Source organism: Lutjanus erythropterus, chromosome 18, assembly GCF_056507025.1.
Source record: "Lutjanus erythropterus isolate fLutEry1 chromosome 18, fLutEry1.hap2, whole genome shotgun sequence".
Taxonomy (NCBI): domain Eukaryota; kingdom Metazoa; phylum Chordata; class Actinopteri; order Lutjaniformes; family Lutjanidae; genus Lutjanus; species Lutjanus erythropterus.
Window position 1 is genome coordinate 33381076 of NC_139334.1, and position 24092 is coordinate 33405167.

Here is a 24092-nt window from a genome sequence, read left to right on the forward strand (position 1 = left end):
CCTGCTCACTGTGTGGTAGGTTGAGGGAATGATGCCACCCTGTGGACAAGAACACACACTGCAACACCTCTGATCTTGCAAAACACTCCACAGGGTGTCTCATGGCAGGACCATGTGACCGATAATACTACACAACACTAACATTTAAAGAGAAGTGCTCGCTGCAGGTGTGTCTGCATAAAGGATATATGATATAGGACAGTTTTCTGTTGCCTGGAAGTTAGAAAAAAAAAATGTGTGTGTTGCCAGAGCGACTGGAAAACATCCAACCTGTGCAATTGATTTAAAAGATTTGGTCGATTCCTTTTTTGTGACAGTCATTTCTGAACAGCCATGCATGCAGCACCCACGCACACAGATACACACACACAAACACACACTCTATACACTGTCAGGTGGTAGGCAGAGATTTATGGGCGAGGCAGACATGTAGGGATGATAAATGTTCATGTCCCCCAGTGCCTACACACACACACACACACACACACACACACACACACACACACACACACACACACACACACACACACACACACACTCAGGCTAATACTTAAACGTCCACTACAGTAGGACTGTAGGCTCCACGTTTAAACTTTGGCAAACTGTAACTGGTAGAGTGAACATTATGCAGAGCTAAATGAAAACTTTTTTTTTTTTAGTTTAATAATTAAACCATTATTTTTTGAATGCAGGTGGAGACAGACAGACTTTTTCTTGATTAAACCAAGACCATTATATGTTCATGACCTTAACCAAGTCCAGCCAGAGCCTAAACATAACAAAGCTGAATAATATTGTTGACACTATGAGCAGATGATGGATTGTAAGATTTGATATTCTGGCAGAAAACAACTGAATCATCACGTATCATCATCATTCTGGAGATGTTAGGTAGTTCTGCTTTTTCTGACCCGAAGCCTTGATTGATTACCGTGTATAGAAGGGAACCCTTGATTTGCTGTTTCTTCATTGGACGTCAAGGAAAAAAAAGTTTATGAATCACTGTTTTACTATATTATATGAACCACCTCCCTACACTTGTATTTTGTGTGTAATTCTTTTTTTTTCTCAAAAAAGAGACAAAACATTGATTTCAAATGGTAGGATTTTTTGTTTTTGAGTTCAACCCCCCATCGCACAGGCTCCAGTGCAACCACACTGCCTGCAGTGTCCCACCAACATGATTTGAATGACCTCATGGACTTCCCTGCTTTCACACATCAGGACAGACTTTGCGTTATTGTCCCTCTTCTTGTAAGCCACTAAGAATACAATAGTTTTTTCCCCCAGTGTCCAGAGCTTTAGTATTACATGCAGCTAAATCAGTTTAATAATGTCTCGTGGATATTCTGAGTGGATGGTAACATTCAAATCTAGCTGCTACTGTACACCGACTGCCAATCTGAAAAGGTAATTTCAAGCCTGAGTCATATTGTGTTACACTACTCATTCTCACACACTGATAAGGACGTGTGTGTGTGTGTGTGTGTGTGTGTAATGTTGTGTGTCATGGAGGCCTGGTTGAGGAGATAATGCAGTGATGGATTTCTATCAACCAGCCATTGTCAAACATTTTCAATTGCTTTCTGTTGCTTTAACTCTCACTCACTCACACACGCTGACACACACATGCTCACATACTTATATATATATATATGTATGTATATATGTGTGTATGTGCGTGTGTGTGTTGCTGTGGAGTGTGTGCTGGGTGTCCCTCAGCTTTCTATCAGTCTGCTAATGCTTCATTCTCATGTTAACCTGCAGCCTGCGTCTGCAGCGTGCTGATAAAGCTTCCTTTGCATGTTGAAAGGCCTTTTTGCTATTATTGTTCAGAGGTGGCAGCGACCTGAAAGTGACTTGTCAAATTGTCAGCTACACCCTCCACTCCCACCTCCACCTCCCTGCCATGCCCCCCCCCCCCCCCTTTTCCCTTCCTTTCCAGTCTAAGGACACATTTCATATGATTTATGCTCTCTTTTATCAGCAAGCATGTAACAGAGGGGAATGTGTACAGTAAGCACATCAAATGCTTTGTGTGTGTGTGTGTGTGTGTGTGTGTGTGTGTGTGTGTGTGTGTGTGTGTGTCCAGCCACAGGCAGCATTTTCTCATGGTCATCTCCCATGAAAGGAACCATCCTTTTTGGTAACAATACAGCAATATTTCAGATCTTTGTCAACAAAACAAAACATCACAAAAGCCTCATCATTTCTGTATAGTTCAGTTTTATCTCAGTTTTTTTTTTTTTTCCCAAGGGGGGTGATGTATGTCAGGTAGGATATTTCCATTTCTTTTTTTCCAGCACATGATGATATTGCATTTTTATAGAGTTAAAAAGCAGCACAAAAGTACAAAACAGGTTGTCTCACTGTTACAACAACATAACGGTCATCAGCAGAGAGAGCAATGCAATTTTAAGGGTTTCGAAATCCAAAGGGGTAGGAGCCTATTGTGCCACTTTATTTCTATTTTTCTGTCGCAGCAGCTCAAATTAATGCAAGCCGGACTGAGCGAGAGACATGAAACTCTGCCCAATAACTGGAAATGATGTGCACATGCTTTCAGGAAATATAAGCCTAATTGACACAGTTTTGGAAAGGCCACGCCCCTCACAACGTAAGTCTGATTGGGTGCCCAAGTCAAGCTCAATTTGCTCTACAAAAAAAGCCTCCTGGGCTATAAAAAACAAAACATATTTTTGACATCACCTCCTAAAACACTGCATAAAGTTGTATAAAGCTTATTCATATCGTATTTGATTTTCAAAAAATTGACCAGTGTAGTTCAAGAGGGTGTGGCTCACCACATAAATAGACCCAAGTCAACAATTGTTGGACCGATCATCACAAAACCTGCAGGATACATCAACATAAGTACCTGAAATGTACCCTGAAAGTGTCATTCAAATTGACCACTAGTGGGTGCTATAAATGCGAAAAACGTGTGTGGAATAACGCAATCAGACCCAAATTTTATGTACATCCAGTGAAGAGGATGGGGTGAGGTTGGGTTAGCACCACTTTGAGTGTGCAGTTATTGATGCATGTGGGCTTCACTGTAGCCTGTTCCACTTTGGTTTATAACTCTTCAAATATCAGCAGAGCTCATCGACTTATCTTCAGACAGACTTTGGTATTTAATCTGGCAAAGAGGAGCTTGGTGACTGCAGAAAGCTTCACAGATGACGCTTCTCTTCCTGGGTTCCTCCGACACTGAGAGAACGGCAAATGAAAGCTGTTATTCTTAGATGTTAAACCCAAACAGAGCTAAATCAGACTTTTCATCAATGAGCTCCCCAATTATATATTTATTATATGGTAGACAAGATAAGATGTTATTTACAATATGGACATCTTTGTTGAAATCAGACATTTTTTCTGCTGCACATGTTGTAATGATGAAGTGTGTGATTGGCCTCACTCTTTAAACAAAATTAAACCAGCTGATCTTACGTTGCTCATTGCTGCTGCGGCTTTAACTTTCATTAGAACTATTTGCTTCTGTTAACCATAAAATTGATATTATTAAAGGTTATATTAAGATCGTTGTAATGAACATGATCTTTGTTAAGATTATTATGTGTAATTAGACTATAAAAGTATAAATAATAGTATCATAAACACTTTTATTGCTGTATTATAATACATTTAAAAGCACTAATGAGAATCTTGTTGGCAGTTTATAAACTGCTTAGGAAGGTTAATGAAAGCATCATAATATTCTTACAAAACATTTCTTGTTTACTTAATTTACCTATTATATCAATGTTGAAGCTTTACTAAGCTTTCTTATTTCTTTATTAAATTAATACATACATTATTATGCATTTATTTGCAGTTAACTATCCATTTTGCAGCTACCAGGTTTAAACAACAATGAAACAGTGCCTTAATAGGGTTAATAAATCCTTTATTATGCATTTATTAACAGTTAACTAAACTTTTTGCAGATCTAAAGAACAATCAAACAATGCCTTGTTAGGGTTAATACATTTTTTATTATGCAGTTATTAACAAAGATACAATGTCTTGCTGGGGTTAATAAATCTTTTAGTATGTACTTATTAACAGTTAAATATTCTTTTTGCAGATCTAAATAACAACAAAACAGTGCCTCGTCAGCATTAATAAATCCTTTATTGTGAGATAGCATCCAGCAAAGGGCTATTATAAACAACTATAAGAGACTCATAAGGCTTTTATTACCATTCTTGAGCATCTATAAACTGTTAAGTTTATTATAAGTGCTTATAAATATCTTATAATGTTTTTATGGTGCTATTATTAACATTTGTATAGGATTGTTAACACATAAAATGTTAATAAGCATCTTATGAGGAGTTGTAAGGATCAAGGACCTTTAAATAAAGTGTCAGCATTGAAAGTGTTGCAGGTTTTCACTTTATTACTTCCTGCAGAGCTTGCAGGCCACTGGGGACAAGTGAAATTTAACTTCTTTGCCGTTGAAGTCCGAAGAGATTGTCGTTTTTATTTAGGCTTTTATTTTGGAAGAAAGAGTGTTGGGGCTGCTCAAGAGGCTCAGGGTATTTATGTTCAGTCACAGCAGGAGAAGGAACGGCTGCCTCGTGCAGAGAGGTGGGGGAACGAGATGGATGGAGGGAGGGAGAGGAGGATGGATGTAACACAAAGGGAAGGAAAGGCGACAAAGAAAGAGAGTGAGAGGAGAAAAGAGGAAAAGACAATTTTCCATCCAATCCCCGAGCACCTTAAGGGATGAGTTGATTTACTGTCAAATCTGCTGGTGGATTATCGATAATCTCAGCCAGGCCCCTCAATCTACCCACTCAGCCATCGCTGCTGCACTCTCAGACAGAACCCTGGGCAGGGAGCGTTAGCGGGATGGGAGCAGAGGCATTAATATAAAGGAGAGTGAAATGGAGGAGAGGGTGTGTTTGTTTTGTGTATGTATGCGCCCAAAATATAGCCAGACAGAGGGTGTTTTTCTGCCCAGAGAATTAGAGAAAAAAAAAGGGGCCTTCAATTTTCCACTTGAGCAGATTTCAATTTACACACACATCCCCCTCCGTGACTCCATCCTCCCGTCGTTATTGATAGCATTTAGGGCTGCTGTGATAAAAGATTGGCCACTTAGTGTTTTTCATTCATTTGTTTTCCGTCATTGGCAGGACACTCAGTCATACAGGAAACTGTGTCTGTTATAAAGCAGCTTTATGGCCACGGATGTAAACTGTGTATCTGAGGGTGAATGCATCACACACTGATCTGTGGTCTGTCTGTAGGCTTAATTCAGGAGGTGGAGGCTGATACTCCGACGTATTACTCTATTATTATTAGATTTTTTTTTTATTCTTTCTCAGATAGAGCAGTACTTAACAACCTTTTTCCTTGAAGCCCTTGGAGACTTTAGTATAAATTTCAGGTTCATACAGGTGCTGGAAATCCTTGAAATCACTTGAATTCTAATTCTAAAGAGTTTTGAAGGTTTGAAAATTGCTTGGGTTTTTGAAAAAGTGCCTGAAACTCCTTGTAATCACATTACTTTCAAAATAAATCGCTGCCTGACTGAATGATTTAGTTAAAGATAAATTATTCAGTTTTAGATAAAGAAATAAAATAAGTCAGATATTTAAACATGTATTGACAGATAATTAATCAAGTCTAGAAATGTCATTGATTTTGCCTCATTTGACATTGTTTGGTCTAGTGGAGGCATTCGTTGGATACATTAATTTGCAAGTGTCAGATTTACAGTGGATTAAAGTACATATTTTTGAAATACAGTGATACCAAGCACCTGATATACCTCTTTGTAGTTTCTGGATATAGGCATTTCTGTAACACACTATTTTTAGTTGTATTTTTCACAAAAACAATGGTGAAAATACAAGTCCCTCTGATCACCATTTAGACACATCAGCTTAAAATGAAAAACAAAAACAGAAAAAATACATAAAAATGATGAAAGAAAAAAAGAAAATGTTAATGAAATGTTGAAAATTTGCAACCCTACCTTTATTTTAAAGCGTGTCCGCTTTCCTACTTTAATAAAATTAAATGAAATAAGCCAGCTATGATGTGCAAAACATGAATCGTCTTTTGCAATGAACGTTTGTATTATGAATGTGGCAATAATAATAAGAAGAATTGCAAAATAAAAACAATACAGAAATGTTTTGAATTTTTGCAATATCACAATATTTAATATATTGTTACATCACTACTTTTACAGTTTACAGTTTATTTTGCTTGCTAACACACAATGTATGCACCGTGTTTATGATACATGAAGAACTTAAAACTCACCTGGAAGAAATTTTGAACATGGGGTAGTGATGCACTTTGGCCTCTTTTGGCCAAAATGAATATTACAACAACAAAAACACAAAAGTGATACTGAGTGACTTTTTTTTCACCTGCAAACATAAAAGTAAAAATGACCATTTTGTCTGAAACATGCAGCCAGTATGACTGACAGTTCATTTAACAAGCTCATTCTACACGTCCAGAACTTGACCTGGAGATTCCAGCATGATTACTATGTACCGTTTTTATCTTTACACGCATGACTTGACTCCTGTCCTCAGACTCGTAGGAGGCATCTTCTTACCCTGGAGCAAATCCCATTTTCTTATCCCCATGGGCAGAACCATGCTGCTTGTGTTCATTTTGTATTTTGACATTTTGCAGCTTAAACCACAACTGTAAAGTGCTGCTGTTGGTTGAAAACTGCACGTGAACTTCACTGTTTTGTTCATGTAGGTGTGGGAGATGAAGAGAAGCTGTTTCCGAAGAAGTTATACAAAATACTGACACTGTGGCAAATATAATGGGAAAGTTGTTGTGTTTCCTATCTCGTCTTTTCTTTTTTTATTATTGCAAAACAAAAGACAAAACAGTGACAGGACAGCACAAGGACAACAAAACAGTTGGTGCGCTGGAACAAACGCCTACATGCCTGCACGCCAACATGTCTAAAAACAAAACTTTTTTACGACTCAGTGTTGATCATAATCCCTTGAATATAACATGACTCACTGAAATTGGCTGAGAAATAAACGTTAAAGTGTTTTTAATTCAGAAAAACTCCCTTATTTACATGCGTTTTTGTTGACAGGTCAGTCTTGACCAATTGCAGCAAAGTTAACCCGACATGCCAGATGGTTTGATACACAAAATCATCTGTGAAATCATCCTTAGAAACTGTTTGGAAAAGGGCAGGCATTTTCAAAGACACTTGGTAGGTGATTGGATGAACCATCTATCTATCGTGTCTAACATGGACTAACTTCAACCAACTGTTCTTCTTTTAATGAAGAAATACTCTCCAATTCTGATATAACTGATGCTATCACAGTTTCTATACTAGCCTTGCTGCCATTGTTCTGCCTCGCAAAGTAACAGCAATGTTGCTGTATTGAAGCAAATGGTGGACGTGGTCGATACAGCATTTATGTATAAGTCTACAACTGAAACACTCAGAAAAGCAGTGTCCCACAGCACTGCCCACTTCCTGTAGATGCCTGTGTCGGCCATGCCCTTTTGTGTCTCATTATGTCTTTGTCTTACATGATATATTTTTTTTACATCTTTTTTTGTGTCTTCTTATACTTTTTTTTTAGGTATTTTTTGTCTCATTACTCATTGTCTCATGGTTTAGTCTTGTTACAGCATTTAGGTCCCTTATCTCATTTTCATCTTGTTAAATCTTTTGCATCTTTTGGTATCATGCGACTTTGTTTTTATCCTATTATGTCATTATTGTCTTGTTACGTTATTTTTGTCGTTACATCTTTTTTTGTCTTGGGTCTTTTTTGTTTTGTTACGTCTTTTACATTGTTTTCATCTTGTTACATTTTTTGCATCTTTTTTGTCTTGTGACTGTTTTTATATTGGTACATCATTTTTGTTTTGTTGATCTTGTTATATCTTTTTTGTCCTGTTATGTCTTTTATGTTGTTTTCATTATGTAGTTTTCATCTTGTCATCTTGTTCTATCTTTTGCATCTTCTTTGTCTTGTGACTTCATTTTTATCTTGTTATGGTGTTTTAGTCTTGTTATGTTATTTTTATCTTATGTTGCATCTTTTACATTGTGTTCTTTGTCTTTTGCCTCATTTTCATCTTGTTATGCCTGTCGTGCATGATGTGCACTGATGAATACACAAAAGAATCGTCTTTTCTATGTGTTTTGCTTCCCTCCATTTAGGTTGAAATCAGTCTTAACTGGTTTTGTATTCTCTTGAATGCATTAAATTAAAGTAACAAGCCTGTTTTGAAAATATAAAGAGTAGAAGAGCACCAATATTTGTGTTTAGATGAAGGAAATAAAAGTAAAACTTTGTCAGACAAACAAAATACTCAAGTAACGTACAGATACCTGAAAAATCTAATAAGTACAGTAACAAAGCATTTGTACTCTCACCTCTGCTGATCGAACACCAAGTCCATGCACAATAATTACACAAAACCCTACAAAACAGCCAGACAGACGTCAGCTGCTCATACATTTAAAATCACTGATGACAGGACATCATATTTTAATGAGACATTATGCATTTCTTAAAACAAATTGCAGCATTAGAGAGGCTAATCTCAGCACTACAAGGACTCACAGGACGGGTGACCATGACTCATAGTAGGTTAGTGAGGTCTTTGGAAAATGTTAAGTGCACAAACAGCCAATATTTCCATGACGAATGGAAACTTCACCCCACAGAGTCCACAGTGACCCTCCCTGTGCAGTTGTGTTAGACCGTGGGAGAAAAGCTGCTGCTGCTCCAGTTATTATTCCATGCTTGTCCGCCTGGAAACAATTGTCCAGCTCTGTCAGCTGTGTTGAGGATATTGTTTCAGATGTGTCTTTGCTCGTTGCTGCTTCTCATACTTATTGCTTTTCCCAGACTAGTCGTGAGGACAGATCCCATGTGTCTTGCAGGGAGCACTCTGTCTCTGGAACCGGCTGTGATGTCCAAGCTTGTGACTCAATTTTTCTGCGTCAGTTCGCTCTGTAACTTGTTCATAATCAAACTTGGGATTGTCTCTTTTAAACCAAGTGAAGTTCTCTTTCAATCCCTCAATAAGGTTAATGCACTCGCTCAGACTGACACTGGGCTCTGTAAACCCTGAGTGGTGAAATAACTCCTCTCAAATAATTTCCAGAAAGCATCAAGGCAAATGTGGACTTTTTTGTCTGCCTCAACCTTTGTCTGATCACTGCTTTCACCACACTAAGGGAGTACCTCTAATATAAAATTAAGTAACATCAGATTTTCTGTTATTGAGAGCATCTGCGTTTTCCCTGTGTCCATTTAGGGGAATGTACTACTTGGCACAGAACAATACAATATCCCAAACTACTTTTAGATGGTCCTGATCCCTCTCAATACAGGAATAGCGTGGCAGCCATGGCAGCCATGGCACCACGCTTCATTTGATTTAACACATTTTCCTGGCCTGCGGTTTGGCTGGCCCTCTAGCTCTGACACTTGTCCAGTGAAACTGAGTGGGGCTTGCTCATCTGCTGTATTCCACATGCCTACAGTACAACAGGTTCTTCCAAGTGCCACCAGCTCCCCTGGACCAAGAAAACGGTCCTTACCATTTTGATGAGAAGCAACATGATTTTCCATTCTTGGCTGCACAGGGAAATACCTTCAAATCTGGCTGTGATTGAGTGGTTAATCAGTTGGCCTAAGTCCCGCCCCTTTTTGCTCTGTGCTCCAATGACAGTTGAGCAAACTTGGAACCCTGGTTAACTTTCTCTTTTCCTGTTTCCTGTACTTATATGCTATGTGCTAGGCTTGTCTATGTTGAAAAGAAAACATTTTAAAAATGGTTAAAAGATGTTGCTGAGGGACCTGTAAAAATTACATATATTTGGAGCTGCAATGATTAATCGATTATTAAACTAATCACCAATTATTCTGATAATCAGTTAATTGGTTTGATTAATTTTTTTTTAGGAAAGAAAAGTCAAAATTATCTGATTTCAGCTTTTGAAATGTGAATATTTTTTGGTTTCTTTACTCCTCTCTGACAGTAAACTCAATATTTTTTGAAGAAACAACTATAAATCGATTAATTGAGAAAATAATCGACCAATTAATTGACTATGACAATAATCGTTAGCTGCAGCCCAACATATATTCATTGCTAGTCAGCTAAAATGAGCAAAACATTGGCTACTAGCTACATCAATCATTAGTTAGCTAGTGCTAGTGTTTCTCTATTATTAGTTAGCCAACATTTTGTCAACATTAGCTACCCTACCTATGTTGCTTTTAAAGAAAATGGAGAAAACTGACCGAGGTCCCACTTTTGCAGATAAATTGCAAGAATGAACTCACATCAGGCTGCGTGCGAGCCTGAAAAACTTGGCTGAGTAGCCTCAGTCTTGTATGCTGTATCTTCTTCCTCAACTCTTGCTTTTTAAAGATAATGTATTAAAGAAAGTTTGTTTAGCCACTTTTGTAGCATTAATATAAAATCGCCTGCAAAAACAGCGAGCTGACTGTATAAAAGCAGGTCAGAAGTGACGGTGATGGAACCACAAAAACCAATTACATAGCAGGAAAGTATTAATCTGTGGATGAAAGACCTGTCAATCCATTTGGGGAGACAGCATGTTCCAACTGTGTGGTGCTTATTTGTGTGATGGGGTGATATTTGAATTGTGTCTTTAAGACAAGCAATGCCTTCAAAGCTTGATTCATCTGTCCATCATCAAACACTACATTCATGTCTGAACAGACACGCTTGTATAAAATCTAAGTCAGCATGATTCAAAGGTCATATCCCCAGATGTGCATTGCATTCATCTTGAAAACATATTTTCTCATTATTTTGAGGTCTTTTTTCTTGTTTCATTAGGAAAACAATATAAAATGTAACTTCTGTATTCATCAGTGTTAATTATTTTAACTTTATTTTAGTGTTAAAGTGTTACCAGAGGTACTTGGTGGAGTGAGAAGTGTAAATATATCCTTTTCCTTTGACAGGTGGTGTATAAGAACAATGACATCCGTCTTGAGCTATCCCGCCTGGCTCGAATTGTAGATCCTAAGATGAAAATCCAGGGAGAGGTGTCCTACAAGTGTGAGAATGTGGCCACCCTGGACCCCATTTCCTTCGAGACTCCTGAGGCTTACATCAGCCTCCCCAAGTGGAACACCAAGCGGATGGGATCCATCTCCTTCGATTTCCGCACGACGGAGCCCAACGGCCTCATTCTCTTCACCCACGGCAAACCCCAAGAGCGCAAAGACGCTGCCCGCAGTCAGAAGAACACCAAGGTCAGTGAATAATACCCAAGATCACTTGCTAATGTCAGCTCTGCTTTAAGAAATACCATCCTAATATCTGCAAACACAAAGTCAAAGGCAACTGGACTTCTCTGTTTGTTATTTAGAATAAGCAAGTACTACTACTATTAGGTGGCAATCCTAATTATAAGCTGACCTCAGGATTTACAGTTTATGGCATTTAGAATTTCTACATGATTCATCTTTCCTTACACGCATACCTCAATTGTATTATGTCAAGTCTTTTCTCAGGTCTCAGTTTATAGGTGGTTTTGACAATCACAACACTATGCAGAAAACTTTATTGCAAATCAAATAATAATCAAATGAAGACCCACATCTTGCATTTCTTCTTTCAGAAAATGAAATGAAACTTTGAATCAATGGCAGTCTCTGTTGTTGTGTTCTTTTGTCCTTGTCCAGGTGGATTTCTTTGCGGTAGAGCTGCTGGATGGCAGCCTGTACCTGCTGTTGGACATGGGCTCAGGGACTATCAAGGTGAAGGCAACCCAGACAAAGGTCAATGATGGTGCCTGGTATCACGTGGACATCCAGAGAGATGGACGCTCAGGTCAGCGGGGTTGGTGAACTAATGAAACAGTGAAGAATTTATATAACCCTCTACCATAATGCCACTCCCTTTAAGTAAACTTTAAAAAGTACTAGAATTGTCTTTACAATCTACTAAAACGAAGTAAACCAAAAACCTTAAAAGCAGTGACAATAGCCAGAATCAAAAAATCAATATACGTATTAAAAACTTTTCAGTGCAGTCCTGTACGTGATCTCTGCTCCCTCTGTCCCCACCACAGGCACCATCTCTGTAAACAGCAGAAGGACCCCATTCACAGCCAGCGGTGAGAGCGAGATTCTGGACCTGGAGGGTGACATGTACTTGGGGGGGCTTCCCACTGACCGCACCAACCTCATCCTGCCCACCGAGCTCTGGACGGCGATGCTCAACTACGGCTACGTGGGCTGTATCCGTGACCTTTTCATTGATGGCCGTAGCAAGGACATCCGTCAGATCGCTGAGGCACAAAACGGCGCGGGCATCAAACCCTCGTGCAACAAGCAACCTGGCAAGCAGTGTGAAAGCTACCCGTGCAAGAACCGAGGTGTCTGCAAAGAAGGCTGGAATCGATTCATATGTGACTGCACCGGCACTGGCTACTGGTCACGAACCTGTGAGAGAGGTAAGCGTGCATTGGATGTGCCCATGCTTTGTTCTCTTGCATAAACCTTGGAACATACTGATACTATCTCCATGGCAGAGGTAACAGTGTCCAAGACTACTGACACAATAGAGAGCTGAGGCAGCAAAGAAGAGTCATTATGACAGAGAATGTCCTGATCACAGGCTTTTTACAAACTGACTCCCCTATTCAGACAGAATTCCACCAGCCTTGGATCTCGTCGGGCCACCCACAACAGTTTATTTAATAAGGGGCCAGTTCTGTATGATGATTGACAGAGGAGCATTGCTGGTTCAGATTATCCAGTCTATCCAATTACATCCAGTCAGCAGAGTCTTCCAGTACAACACCTCAGGCTCATGAAACTCAGATCAAACTGTCAAACTTGGCAATGCTGATAAAATATGAATCAATCAATCAGTACTGTTACTACACTACCCATTTCTCTATTTCTCTCCTCCAGTGTTTTCAGAAACATATTTTAGTGTACTGTTTAGCAGTAATACAAGAATGATTGCAACCCAGTGACCACCATTTTGTGTCCTGCTTGGAAATGGACCACTATGGTTGTAGGTTTATTCAGAGGTTAGAGGCCTTTTGGTCTGCATGTGGTGATAATGCCCCTTGGAAATTGAAAATGAGTGGAGACATAGTCTGGTAATGCCATGCTAATTGATTGTATCCCATTTAAAGAATCACTTCCTTTCAAGGACAAAGCTTATTAGGCTGAACCTGTGTCTGTTCGCAAAAGTTTATCATCATATCTTAGTGACGTCCCACCATAGAGAAAAAAACCCCCCAAAGAAATGGCATGCAGTGGATTTTGGGAAAGTGAAAACTAAAAGAATACTAACAATACATTATTTGTGTGCCCAGTCTGGCTGCAATCAATGGCTGGAATAGTGTTCGAAATATATGGCAGAAATGCGGGGAACTTGGTGAAAATGCTTGTAAAACCAGAATCAAGTGGCCATTTTCCCCGTTTCAGTGACAACAACTGGGTCTTGGGATGAGGCCTTGGTGCCGTTCCTGGAACTGATGTATTTAGTCAGTGGCTCATATGGGCCAAGGTAGAAGTCTAGGTGGAAAATCTAGATGGAGAATGAAGCTCCCATCTAGTTAGTTTTACTTCTCCAGAGTGTGAATATGGCAAAGTCAGAGATATGAATGTTGTCAGATAGACTGGGATAAAGAGAAGAGGTACAGGTCAATAAAGCTGGGGCAAATTTGAAGCACTGCAGGAAACCAAAACAAGGCAGCAAGAACATGGATTGTAGAGTTAGGTTTAAAGAAAAAGCCCTTGATAGATCCCCAGTAGCATTTTGTCCAGTTTTAATATTCTGTATACTTTGGAAAGCAGTTTTTGAAGGAAGGGATGTAACTAATTAAAGAGTTGGGGAAAGAAGATTTGGGTTGGTGGCCATAAAATTACATTTTGCTTTGACTGATTATTAATATATCATCTGCATAGAGAGTGATCCTGTGATGTGTGTTTGGATTCATTAAATAGATGTTCTGATGAATGTCTGCTGCAAGTGTGCAATGAAAGTGGTGAATAGAGGAAGGAGGAGTGGGCATCCTCGCCTAGTCCCCCTGGTGCACAGTGAAGCCTTGTCATAATCTATCAATGATGGCAGTGGCTGGGGGTGAGATATAAAGCATCTTGACACAGTTAACAATTTTTTCAAATGTGGTAAAGAGAAATTCCCTTACCCTATCAAAGCCCCCCGCCCCCCCAGTAGTCATGATTTTTGCCTGTTGTAATTATGAATAATGCATTAAATCTGCATGTATAACTGAATGAGTGTCTACCTATTTTATTGAAAAAGTGAGTTTACATTCAGTGATAGAAATGAGATGGTAACGTGGTGCTAAGATTGGGTCTTTGTTAGACTTCAGGAATGAAATCATGGCTTTGTGCATGGTTGCTGGAAGTCTTGAATCAGTTTGTTGGAGAGCGGTCTGAGAATGGAGCAGAGGTGTATGTAGAACTCAGCAGGCATGCCATTATATCTTGCTTTACTATGATGCTTTATTATGTGCATGATCGAGAGCAGTAGACACTTCATCATGGGGGTATGTTGCCCCTTTTTTTTTCTTTTTTTTTAAACTGTTTTTGGATTAGATAGTCTCTTCCATATATGCAGAATTTCTTTTAGTTTTCCCCTTTGTCGTTGAACTAATTCTTTTTGTTGTGCTCCAGATTGGCTATGATTGGCCATGGTCTGTTGTTGGTTTTCTTAAATCCCAGATGGTGTGTGTGTGAGGCGCAGTGTGATGTTTTTGACTGTCTGTGCAGATATTTTGAGCTGTTTGGTCATGAGTTCCTTTACCAATTGTTCAGGGTCATGTGGGGTTTGTTTGGAAATACCTGTGAAAACTAAACTGTCTCTCATGCTGCATGCTTCTAAGTCCACAATCGTCTCTGTTTTCTGAGATAACAAGGGAGAGCTGGGTGGGTAGAGTGTGAACAGAGTGTTGTGGTGATTTGTTTTCCCCAGCCAGTGTGTCTTTTTAGTCCTGACTGAATTCCAGATGTTGGTGCAGTGACTGGAATTCCCTTTCCAGTACTTCAATGAGTGTGATTCAGGTGTCAAGCCCTGTGAGTTTATTTTTGATGGAAATAGACCTGACTGGCTGTATAAAACGTGTCCAAACCTGTGTGGGTGCAGGATCAGGTTTTGGGTTCTGTTGGTCTTCTTTGACTGAAGCACAGTCACGTCTTGGAGGCAACACACATAGGCAGTGTAATTCATTATCTGTGAGAGGGAAAAATATTGCAGAGTTATCTATTCTAACAGAGGTGTCTGGGAGAACATCAGGAGAAGCTTTATTCATACTGCTTATGCTTTCATAATCGGAAGAGAGACTGGGGAATATACTGTACTAGGTCATTTGTAGAGATTGTACAACAACAATGATGGGCCCAGAGAGGGCAGTTCTTCCAGGATTAGGGCCAGGCATCTCAAGGTCAGAAAAGCATTACCATCATGTCATTTACTTGACTTGTCATGACACATTGTCTTTTTTATGATCTGGGTATCTCAGTGTTTGTTTAAGCTAAACAATAAGATCTAATAGTTTAAAAAAGTGTCTAACCTTACATTGTTGGGTTTCATCTGATGTAATCGTCTATGCCTTAACATCTGTGTAACACCGGTCAGAGATTCCCCCACTGTATCGCAAGCCCAGTGGCCCATTGGGCCTAAGTTGAGCATCTAGGACTTTTATTTTCAATTAATGTCTTTTTAAGTTTATTTTGGAAAGCACATATGGCATAAATGTTTGTCAATCTATACGAAAATGTCACAAGTCCAGAAAGTCATAATTCCAAGATTCAAACTTTTTTCAAAAATGTGTCTTGAATAAATGACCAATTCATAACATTGCATTACATAGTTATATTTCTATATATATTTCCAGGAAGCTTTTAGCAGTGACTTAATGTAGGGCCTGATGGAATCTGTTTTGTGGGTTTACCGCCATAATTATGTTATCACAGAAACTATCGGGCCCTACCTTAATGCTGCCATCAGTCTGTTGCTGGCCAGTGCCATGGCACCTTTCAAAAAAGACGCTTGGCTGCTGACCCCTGTCAAAAAAATACTTTCCTCCAGGCCTTAACAGCTCTGCTGGGGGAGCTCTGACTGGTAATGTCTAAAGTGCTACTTTGGCAACCCTAGCTGCTTCTAACCAGTAGCGGATCCTGAAATTTCCAAATCTGGCTGACATATTCAATTAGTTTAACAACCTCAACGTATCGATCCAAGGAGGCTACACATCCATCCTGACAACCTGAGTTTCATCACAGAAACTGTTTGTGAATGCAGTGAGAGAGCCACCTTTCACCTCGCTGCACTGAGTGAGCAGTTAAGCACATAATTCTCTGATGTTATCACTGACGCTTGGGACTGAATGATCATTTTGCACCAGCTGCAACAACTACAAGTGGTTTAACTGGTAACGCAAGAGAGTAGAAGTTGGAGTTATTATGCTGTGACTGGACACGCAAGGTCAGATTTCAGCAGGTGTCCGATGCAGACTTTTGGCTCGTCCTTTCAGACACCATGAGAATACTGACCCCTTCCCTGACTGTGATCGCACTGTGCACCAAAACTGTGTATTGTTATCTTGAGAAAATTAGACAATTAACTTGTAGAAATAGTTTTCTTTCCAGGGATGATAAGATTCACAATTAGATTAGGTCTTACAAAGGAAGAGGTAACCTGATCAAAAGCATATAAAGACTCAGATCTGCTTAACTGTCAATCAAAGAGACAGACAAGACAGAGAGTGAGACGGAGAGAAAGCAAGGAAAGTCAACAATTTTCTGAGTGTCCAGCATTAGTTTAAAGATAGTTTTGTTATCATGTTGTTGTGTTATCATTTTGGCCATGATGGCTTTTCTTCTCATCTACTTAAAGAGAGAAAAGGGATAAAAAAATAAAAAAAAGTGGAATGAAGGGGACAGTGAGTTACTGGGAGGGAACAAGATAAAACAGAGAAGGGACGGGATAAGAGTGAGCTTGTTTTTTACAGCCAGCGCTACTCATGTCCTTATTTGTGAGTTGTCCAAATCCATTATCTTCTACTGCCAGCAAGGCAGCCCACAGAACACACACAGGACACACACACCAACACACGGGTACACCTAATTCTCCTTGGCAGTGTTTCCTGGTTGATGTTGTCAGTGTACAGTAGTAGCCCTGACTGCTGTGTGCCTGTCCAGCAGTATGTTGTGCGTATTCTGGATACAATGCACTTGTTCTATACCATAACGGTGTTAGGCAGGCATGACTAATAAGACCATCCACACAGTTTTTATACATAATCAACACAGACAAAGAGACAGTGTCATGAGATAATATGCTTTCTGAGCACATGCAGAGTCATTTACAGCTGCTTCAGCTATACTGCAAAATATGTCCCTTTGCATGAATGCAAACGTAGGGCCTATCATGAGAGCACAGCATCATATTCTGTTGTTTATCGGTATGTGTTTGCGGCTTCGGTTCTGAGTTGATGGCAGTGGTGCTGTAGGATCCTGATGCTTGGTATTCCTAGAACACCCATGTAAAGGGTTTGGCTGTGTTCTTGTTCCTGTCTTGAAGAGTCCATGAACAGGCCAGGCCCTTAGGGAGTCAAATACAGCTCAGTCCACGTCAGGATTTTCACCACATTCCCATGAAGGCTCACACCAAAATGACACTTTATGCATCTGTTAGTATGAAAGGGTTGGCAGAGTAATCAATAGTCTGACTCACCGGATGTACACTGTGGGTATAAGCCTGCTGTTGGCTGCCTATGTCAGCCAACATTCACTATCTGCATGTTACCATTTCCCAGACATTTCAGGAAACATCAGCAACCTCCAAATTAACAACCTACACACCAAGAATGGCAAATTACCACTTGGGTCACTAACGGAACAAATGTAAACAAGGTGTCACCTTTTCTTTTGCAGTCATTTAATCATTTTGATGCCAGGGCTCACCTCCCTAGGTCCAAATGTTCCACCAAAACAAGTTACCCCCTTACGCTGTTTTGCAAGGGTGCCATGACTGCATCCTGGCTTTTGGTTTAAAGAAAGACAAACATACCGGGGCATTTCTTCCCCCTATGGCAGAATGCTTTATTTTGGAACCAAACTTTCTCCAGTGCTACTGTGTTGTGGAGATAGGTCTGGCTGTGTGAGACAAGGCAGTTAATGATTACTGGTGTTGTGCCAACTCAACAACCCAATTGCCATGAGTTCAAGAACGCTGATATGGAAGAGGACATTCCAAAAGGCAACATCTGCTTGTGGCAAGCACAGAGAGTGAGGGTTGTATCCTCAGCTGTACAAACTGGGGCTAAGCCCACACATTACACTAGGTGCAACAATGTCACGGTGCACTGTCAGGCTCTATGAGTCTGTTCTAGGTACTGTATCTGCTGACCAGAGTGTACTGTCATCCTGGTAAAGCTGCAGGTGAAGTCCAGGTGACTCTTGACATGGCTGGAAGACCAGATTCAACCAGTGAATCAGTATAGCTTGGTCAGTTCTCCTATGCTTCACTACTTCACAACTATGACACTGTAGGTATCCCATAGTTAAGTTACCTTACCCTACATTAATTTACGTTACCCGAGCTGTCTATTAAACCTACCGAGGTACTTTTCCTGTCTTCCTGGACATTGCATTTTAATTATTTCTAACTTAACCGTGGAGCCCTGCATATGCAAAATTAGAGGGGTATCTACAGCACCATAGTTTGAAGCATAGGGCCACTGACCAAGCTGCTGTATTTGACATGTTGGGAGTGAGAATGTGTTTATTTATTGTATATTTATGACAGCATAATGCATTACTGATGTTAGGAATGTATTGTATTAGGATTGTAGATTACAGATTTGGGACACTGTGATTGTTTTTTGACAAGAACAGATCCCAGACCTGGTGGTAAGGGGACAGTCCAGGCTCCACTGCCCTTCTGCCCTTCTGACCAGTTTTCTGTCATGATGTCCAGACACTTTAATAAAGACAGATCAGAGGTAAAAAAAAATGATTAACACATCCCCAATCCCCACAAATTGCTCTTACTGCTTTTTAGCATATCAAATAACAGCTTTCTGATCATATCTCTCCATCTATAGCCATTTTTCTCTTCCTTCATCCAGTGTGCCGCTGGATAATAATTTCCCCTGAATCTCATTTTTACTTTTGAAAGGAAAAGTTGTAGGGCATCAGTGGGTCAATCTGATATGGGGTGCACATTTCACCTTGAATTATTTTGCAAGGGATATTTTATTGAAATATTGCAATATAATTACCAGGAGCCAGAGATAGTCAGGGTTGCATACTATCTTTTTCATTAACACTATTATTTGGCTTTATACATTTAGATGTGTGTGAGGATATTGCTCTTTTATGCTACATTTTCCTTAAGGTCATTGAATTGTACGAAAATGAAGACATTTTATTACCCACTGGTCTTCAACTGTGCATTTGAGCTGGTGCTGTGATTGCAAAGCTCTTCACGGTGCAGGGCACTCACTACCTCTGTGTGTGTGTGTGACACAGCAGACATTATATCTTGGCGTCAGTGCCGTTTGCTGTTCTGCATGGCGTTACCTGCCATTTGTCTCTGGCTCTGACTTCAACCAATTTGTCCAGCAGAATAAAGTGCCACAGCACTGAGACATCCCTAGTTAGGTAATGGAGTTGAGGATATATTGGTGTTTATGGAATTATATATCACACCTCTTATTCTTGGCATGAGCGTCGTCACCTGTTGGTCTACTTGCAATGGATTTATAGAGGAGAGAACGGTCTGCTTGTAAATAATCACACCTTTGGCTCAAACAGCAGCAGTTGTAAGAAACCTGAACCAGTGGACTCCGTAGTATTTTTATTATAACTATTATAACGTGACAATCGAACAAGGACACATGTAGGTTGCAAATTAAAGTTAGATTTATGCTTCATGATTACAATAGCTGTGTTTCCATCAACATATTTTTATGCACGTTTTAAAGTACCAGATTAGAAAAGGCTAATGGCATTATTTTTTATGAACTATTTTGCAAAAAAAGTTTTTGCACTCACTTGAGGTGCCTTTTTTGAACAGAAATGTCATATTTCTATCCTGTTTTCTACATTGTTTTTCACAGTTTTCACAGCACTCTTCTTCGGCATTGCTGTAATGATTTTTCCGAGAGTAGAATGGCGCCATCTACGCCTTATCTTGATGAACTAACTTCTAATAATCGCATAACGGTAGCGGATGGAAACAAGTATTCATTGGCATTACCTTTTGCTGATTTAATCAGACTTATGTCAACATTTATGATACATATAATGACAGAGTACCGTAATTTCCGGACTATAAGCCGCGACTTTTGTCACACGCTTTCAACCCTGCGGCTTATGTAATGATGCGGCTAATTTATGCATTTTTTCTAACGGCCGCCAGGGGCGCTCGAGCAGAAAAGGTAAGAGTGAGACAGGTGGAATATATGTGTCGAGGAAGACGCAAGTTTAATGTAACTTTGCTGTGCTACCGTGTTGCTGCTATGTTACTGCCGCGTCTCAGTGACTTTTACCGGTATGTTTTTTTAACCAGCCCTTTTAGTGCTGTGTTACTACCGTATTGCTGCTGTGTTACTGCCGCGTCACAGGCACTGTTTGGAAAGAAAAGCTAAGGTATATTATTAAAACTTTGAAAACTCTTTCTGTGTACCGTCTTTCTTTGTAAATATCTCATGTTTCAATGTGGGCACATGCGGCTTATAGACAGGTGCGGCTTATGTATGTACAAAATGGTTTTTCCTTTAAAAATGTACTGGATGAGGCTTATAATCAGGTGCGCTCTATAGTCCAGAAATTACGGTACTACAAAGACACACCTGTGTTGGGCAACAAGCAACAATTTTCACTTTAGTCTTAAGACTTTAATTTTCCTGTGTGGTATCGATTAAGTCTATCTTTATCTTAATATTATTGTCATGTCATTTCCAATTGGACTGACTGCAGCTGTTGAACTGTAGACATTTCATTGGTCATCTACTAATAATTTATTATTATTGATAATCTTGTCCAGGAAACATGCTTTTACAATTGGTTCTTTTCATTACTTTGGAAGTAGTGATGCTGTTATTTGTCTTTTCCCTAATACCACAATGTCAGTTTAACATACTCAACAAACATACAAACACAATGCTTTTGTTTTTGTTCCCATTTTTCATGAGTTGAAGTAAAAAATCTAAAATTCTGACTGGCTGGTTGCCTTCCTTGGTTGGGTTAGTTTGGTTAAGGCACAATGGGTGATTGGTTAAGATTAGGGTAAGATTATCAGGGGAAACCAATGAGAGGCAGAGTAAGGTTGGTCATGACTTTGACCACCTGGGAAAAACATTAGGGATCTTTAGCCCCATATGAAATAACCATACTTCAGTATCTAATCACTGTTTTTTTTTTTCTCAAGATCAAACTGCAACTTTTAGAGTGTCCTTTTTTGTTACTAGTCCAAGAAAGGCCTTCGCTGTGATCACCGTGTTTCATCAGCATCTCTACATATCACACCCATCAGGTGGGTGGATTATCTTGGCAAGGAAGTACTCACTAAAACAGATTTTAACAAAACCATGAACAAAACTTGAGAGAAATAAACCTTTCATGTGCATAGAAGAAATCTGAGATGGGAGTAGAAACAAAAGTGTTGGATTTATATTTTTCTTGAGCATTATTCTCATTAGATCAGGTAATCCAATAATGAAAAAGAAGGTTTGTGTCAATCTGATTGAAGGCCAACACAAATAAACACCTGTCCTTAATAAAGGGTGCTAAAAACATTGATGAGGTTAAATTACACATACTGTAAATAGTTCACATGACAAACTCATCATGAGTCCATGATTTCTACTTCTGCTTTAATCATGACTGAAAAGTTGAGCCAGTTGCGACCCAACCATCATTAGCATATTTCAGCCCAAAACCTATTACAGCCCCACATTTTTCTCAATGACTTCCCTGCTATGCACCAAACAGTAGCAGTTTTCAGTGACAGGGACAATACATGCAGGGAATTAGAATTGGCAACAACTAAATGGGGGAGAAAAATGAAAATAAATACATAAATAAATAAATATAGTACAAGTCAAACCCAACATTAGCACATGAAATATGTGAGAAGTAAGGCCTGACCCGACCCAAACCCGTTGGTTTCAGGCACAGACCTCAAGCTCTAATTTATACAGCACATAATCCATTAGAAAAACACCCCAGTCATGTCATACTGATCACAATGATCATCTAAGTTCCTCTTTTTCAACAGAAATACTAGTGTCATTCACTAATTCACTCATACCTCACTTACCTCACTACCTTTTTTTAAGTATGGTTGGAACTGAAAAATCCTAGCAGCTGTTACATTTTCTTTTGCAGGGATTTAGCCATTTTAATCCTAAAATTATAAATAACCCAGGATGTTTTTCCTCCCTATTACAGACTGATAATGGATACAGCCAGACCTTTATCCAGCGCTGGTACAACAAGTATGTAGATACAAGACTAGGTTTTACATTACTGTCAATATCTGTCTCATCTTGTGCATACATTTAAAATATAAAATGTAAAAGCATGCCAGAAAGGGATTAATCATGCCCTGTGAACTGCTGAAAATCTTTTGATCTGAAACATCTGTTGTGCTGTGTGAGTTTTATTGACAGCAACTTAACCCTGAATGCAACAATGCAACACAACTGACACAACTCAAGATGTACTGATAGAATTATCTCATATTATCAAGACAGCAAGTAAACATGGAGGAAGTGTTGAGTTTGAATGAACAAGTTAAAATTGGAGCAGATCAAATAAAAACATGGTATTAATTAAAATAAAGGCCTGTTTCAAATACAGGCCTGGTTCTCTCTACAGTCGTGTATTTCCTTGCTCCACCCAGCAGCTGAGTTGTCTTTCATATCTTTCTTGTCTTTCATTTTCCCTGATCTTCATTGTGAAGGTGTAATCAGATGTCAGAGAATTCATTTTTCTGCTGTGTCACAAAAATGAAACAAAATAAAACAGGAAAAGCGAGCTGGTCACATATGCAGCATCCTCAGAGCAAACAAAATGCATTTAAGTCTTCCTCTGGGTGGTGTGAACGTGGCAAGGTCAGTCAGTTAAAAGTGTATCAATCCTTTGGACACACTCTATTGAGACTGTCTCACACGCAGGTCATTACACACACACACAGAGACATACACACAGATATGCACACGCACTAGCACACACAGTTACATCCAAGAAATATGACATGTTAGAATTAATCTGACAGCCCAGCCCTGAGCTGTAATGAGAATTTAAATTGTGTATATTTCACCGTGCTGTAATCTGACACCTTGTCAATTAGACATCAGTCCCAGGCATCCCTGTGACCAAACACTGCCATTTATTTCATGTGCAGTTGAGCATGGACTCAGACACTTGTACAGCATCTGAACACACAAGTGAACAAAAAACAGACACTGATATTGATTTAGTCACATCATCATTAATGCTACATTTTTAGAGTGCATTAAGTTGTGTACATATAGCAAGAATGTATATATTTTTTTAACTTGTGTCTCTACTAGGAAGCTTGCCCCTATTAGTTGTACAAAGTTCCTGTAAAATGAAGAAAACTCAGCTAATTAAATCTTATTTTCACCTTGGAACATCATAGAATGACATTTTCATTGCTGAAGCACAAAAACATGGATTGTCCTCAGCAGGAATTAACTGTTGCGTATTTTAATGGAGCATTTGATGAACCTAATCCATGATCAGTCACAACGGCTTTGAAGACGCGTGAGTTTGGATGGACGTTTATGAATAACCAAGAAAATGGCTTCAAAAGTTAGAAAAATAAGTTTTAGATATTAGCTGAGCTAAATCCTGAACCTTCAGAGCACAATGGATAATGACTTCACAGAGGACATTACTTCTCAAAAGCGCTTGTATCAAAACTTCTTTGGTTTGTGGGGTTTTTGTTTGTTTGTTAGTTTGCTTTTTCTTTTGTTGTTTTTTACAATTGCTAACCCATGTTTCACTTTTTCATTACTTTTCACCCAATTCTTTTTACTGACATGCAGC

The 24092-nt window shown here is 39.3% G+C and overlaps 1 protein-coding gene across 1 annotated transcript in view; it reads left to right on the forward strand.

Moving 5' to 3' along the window:
• Window positions 1-24092, forward strand: part of LOC146311340 (neurexin-3a-like) — a 152880-nt gene that overhangs the window by 20481 nt on the left and 108307 nt on the right. The window contains exons 4-6 of the mRNA XM_084743001.1: window positions 10980-11273; window positions 11706-11853; window positions 12095-12478. Coding sequence (XP_084599127.1) covers window positions 10980-11273; window positions 11706-11853; window positions 12095-12478 — 826 coding nt within the window. The remainder of the gene's footprint in view (window positions 1-10979; window positions 11274-11705; window positions 11854-12094; window positions 12479-24092) is intronic.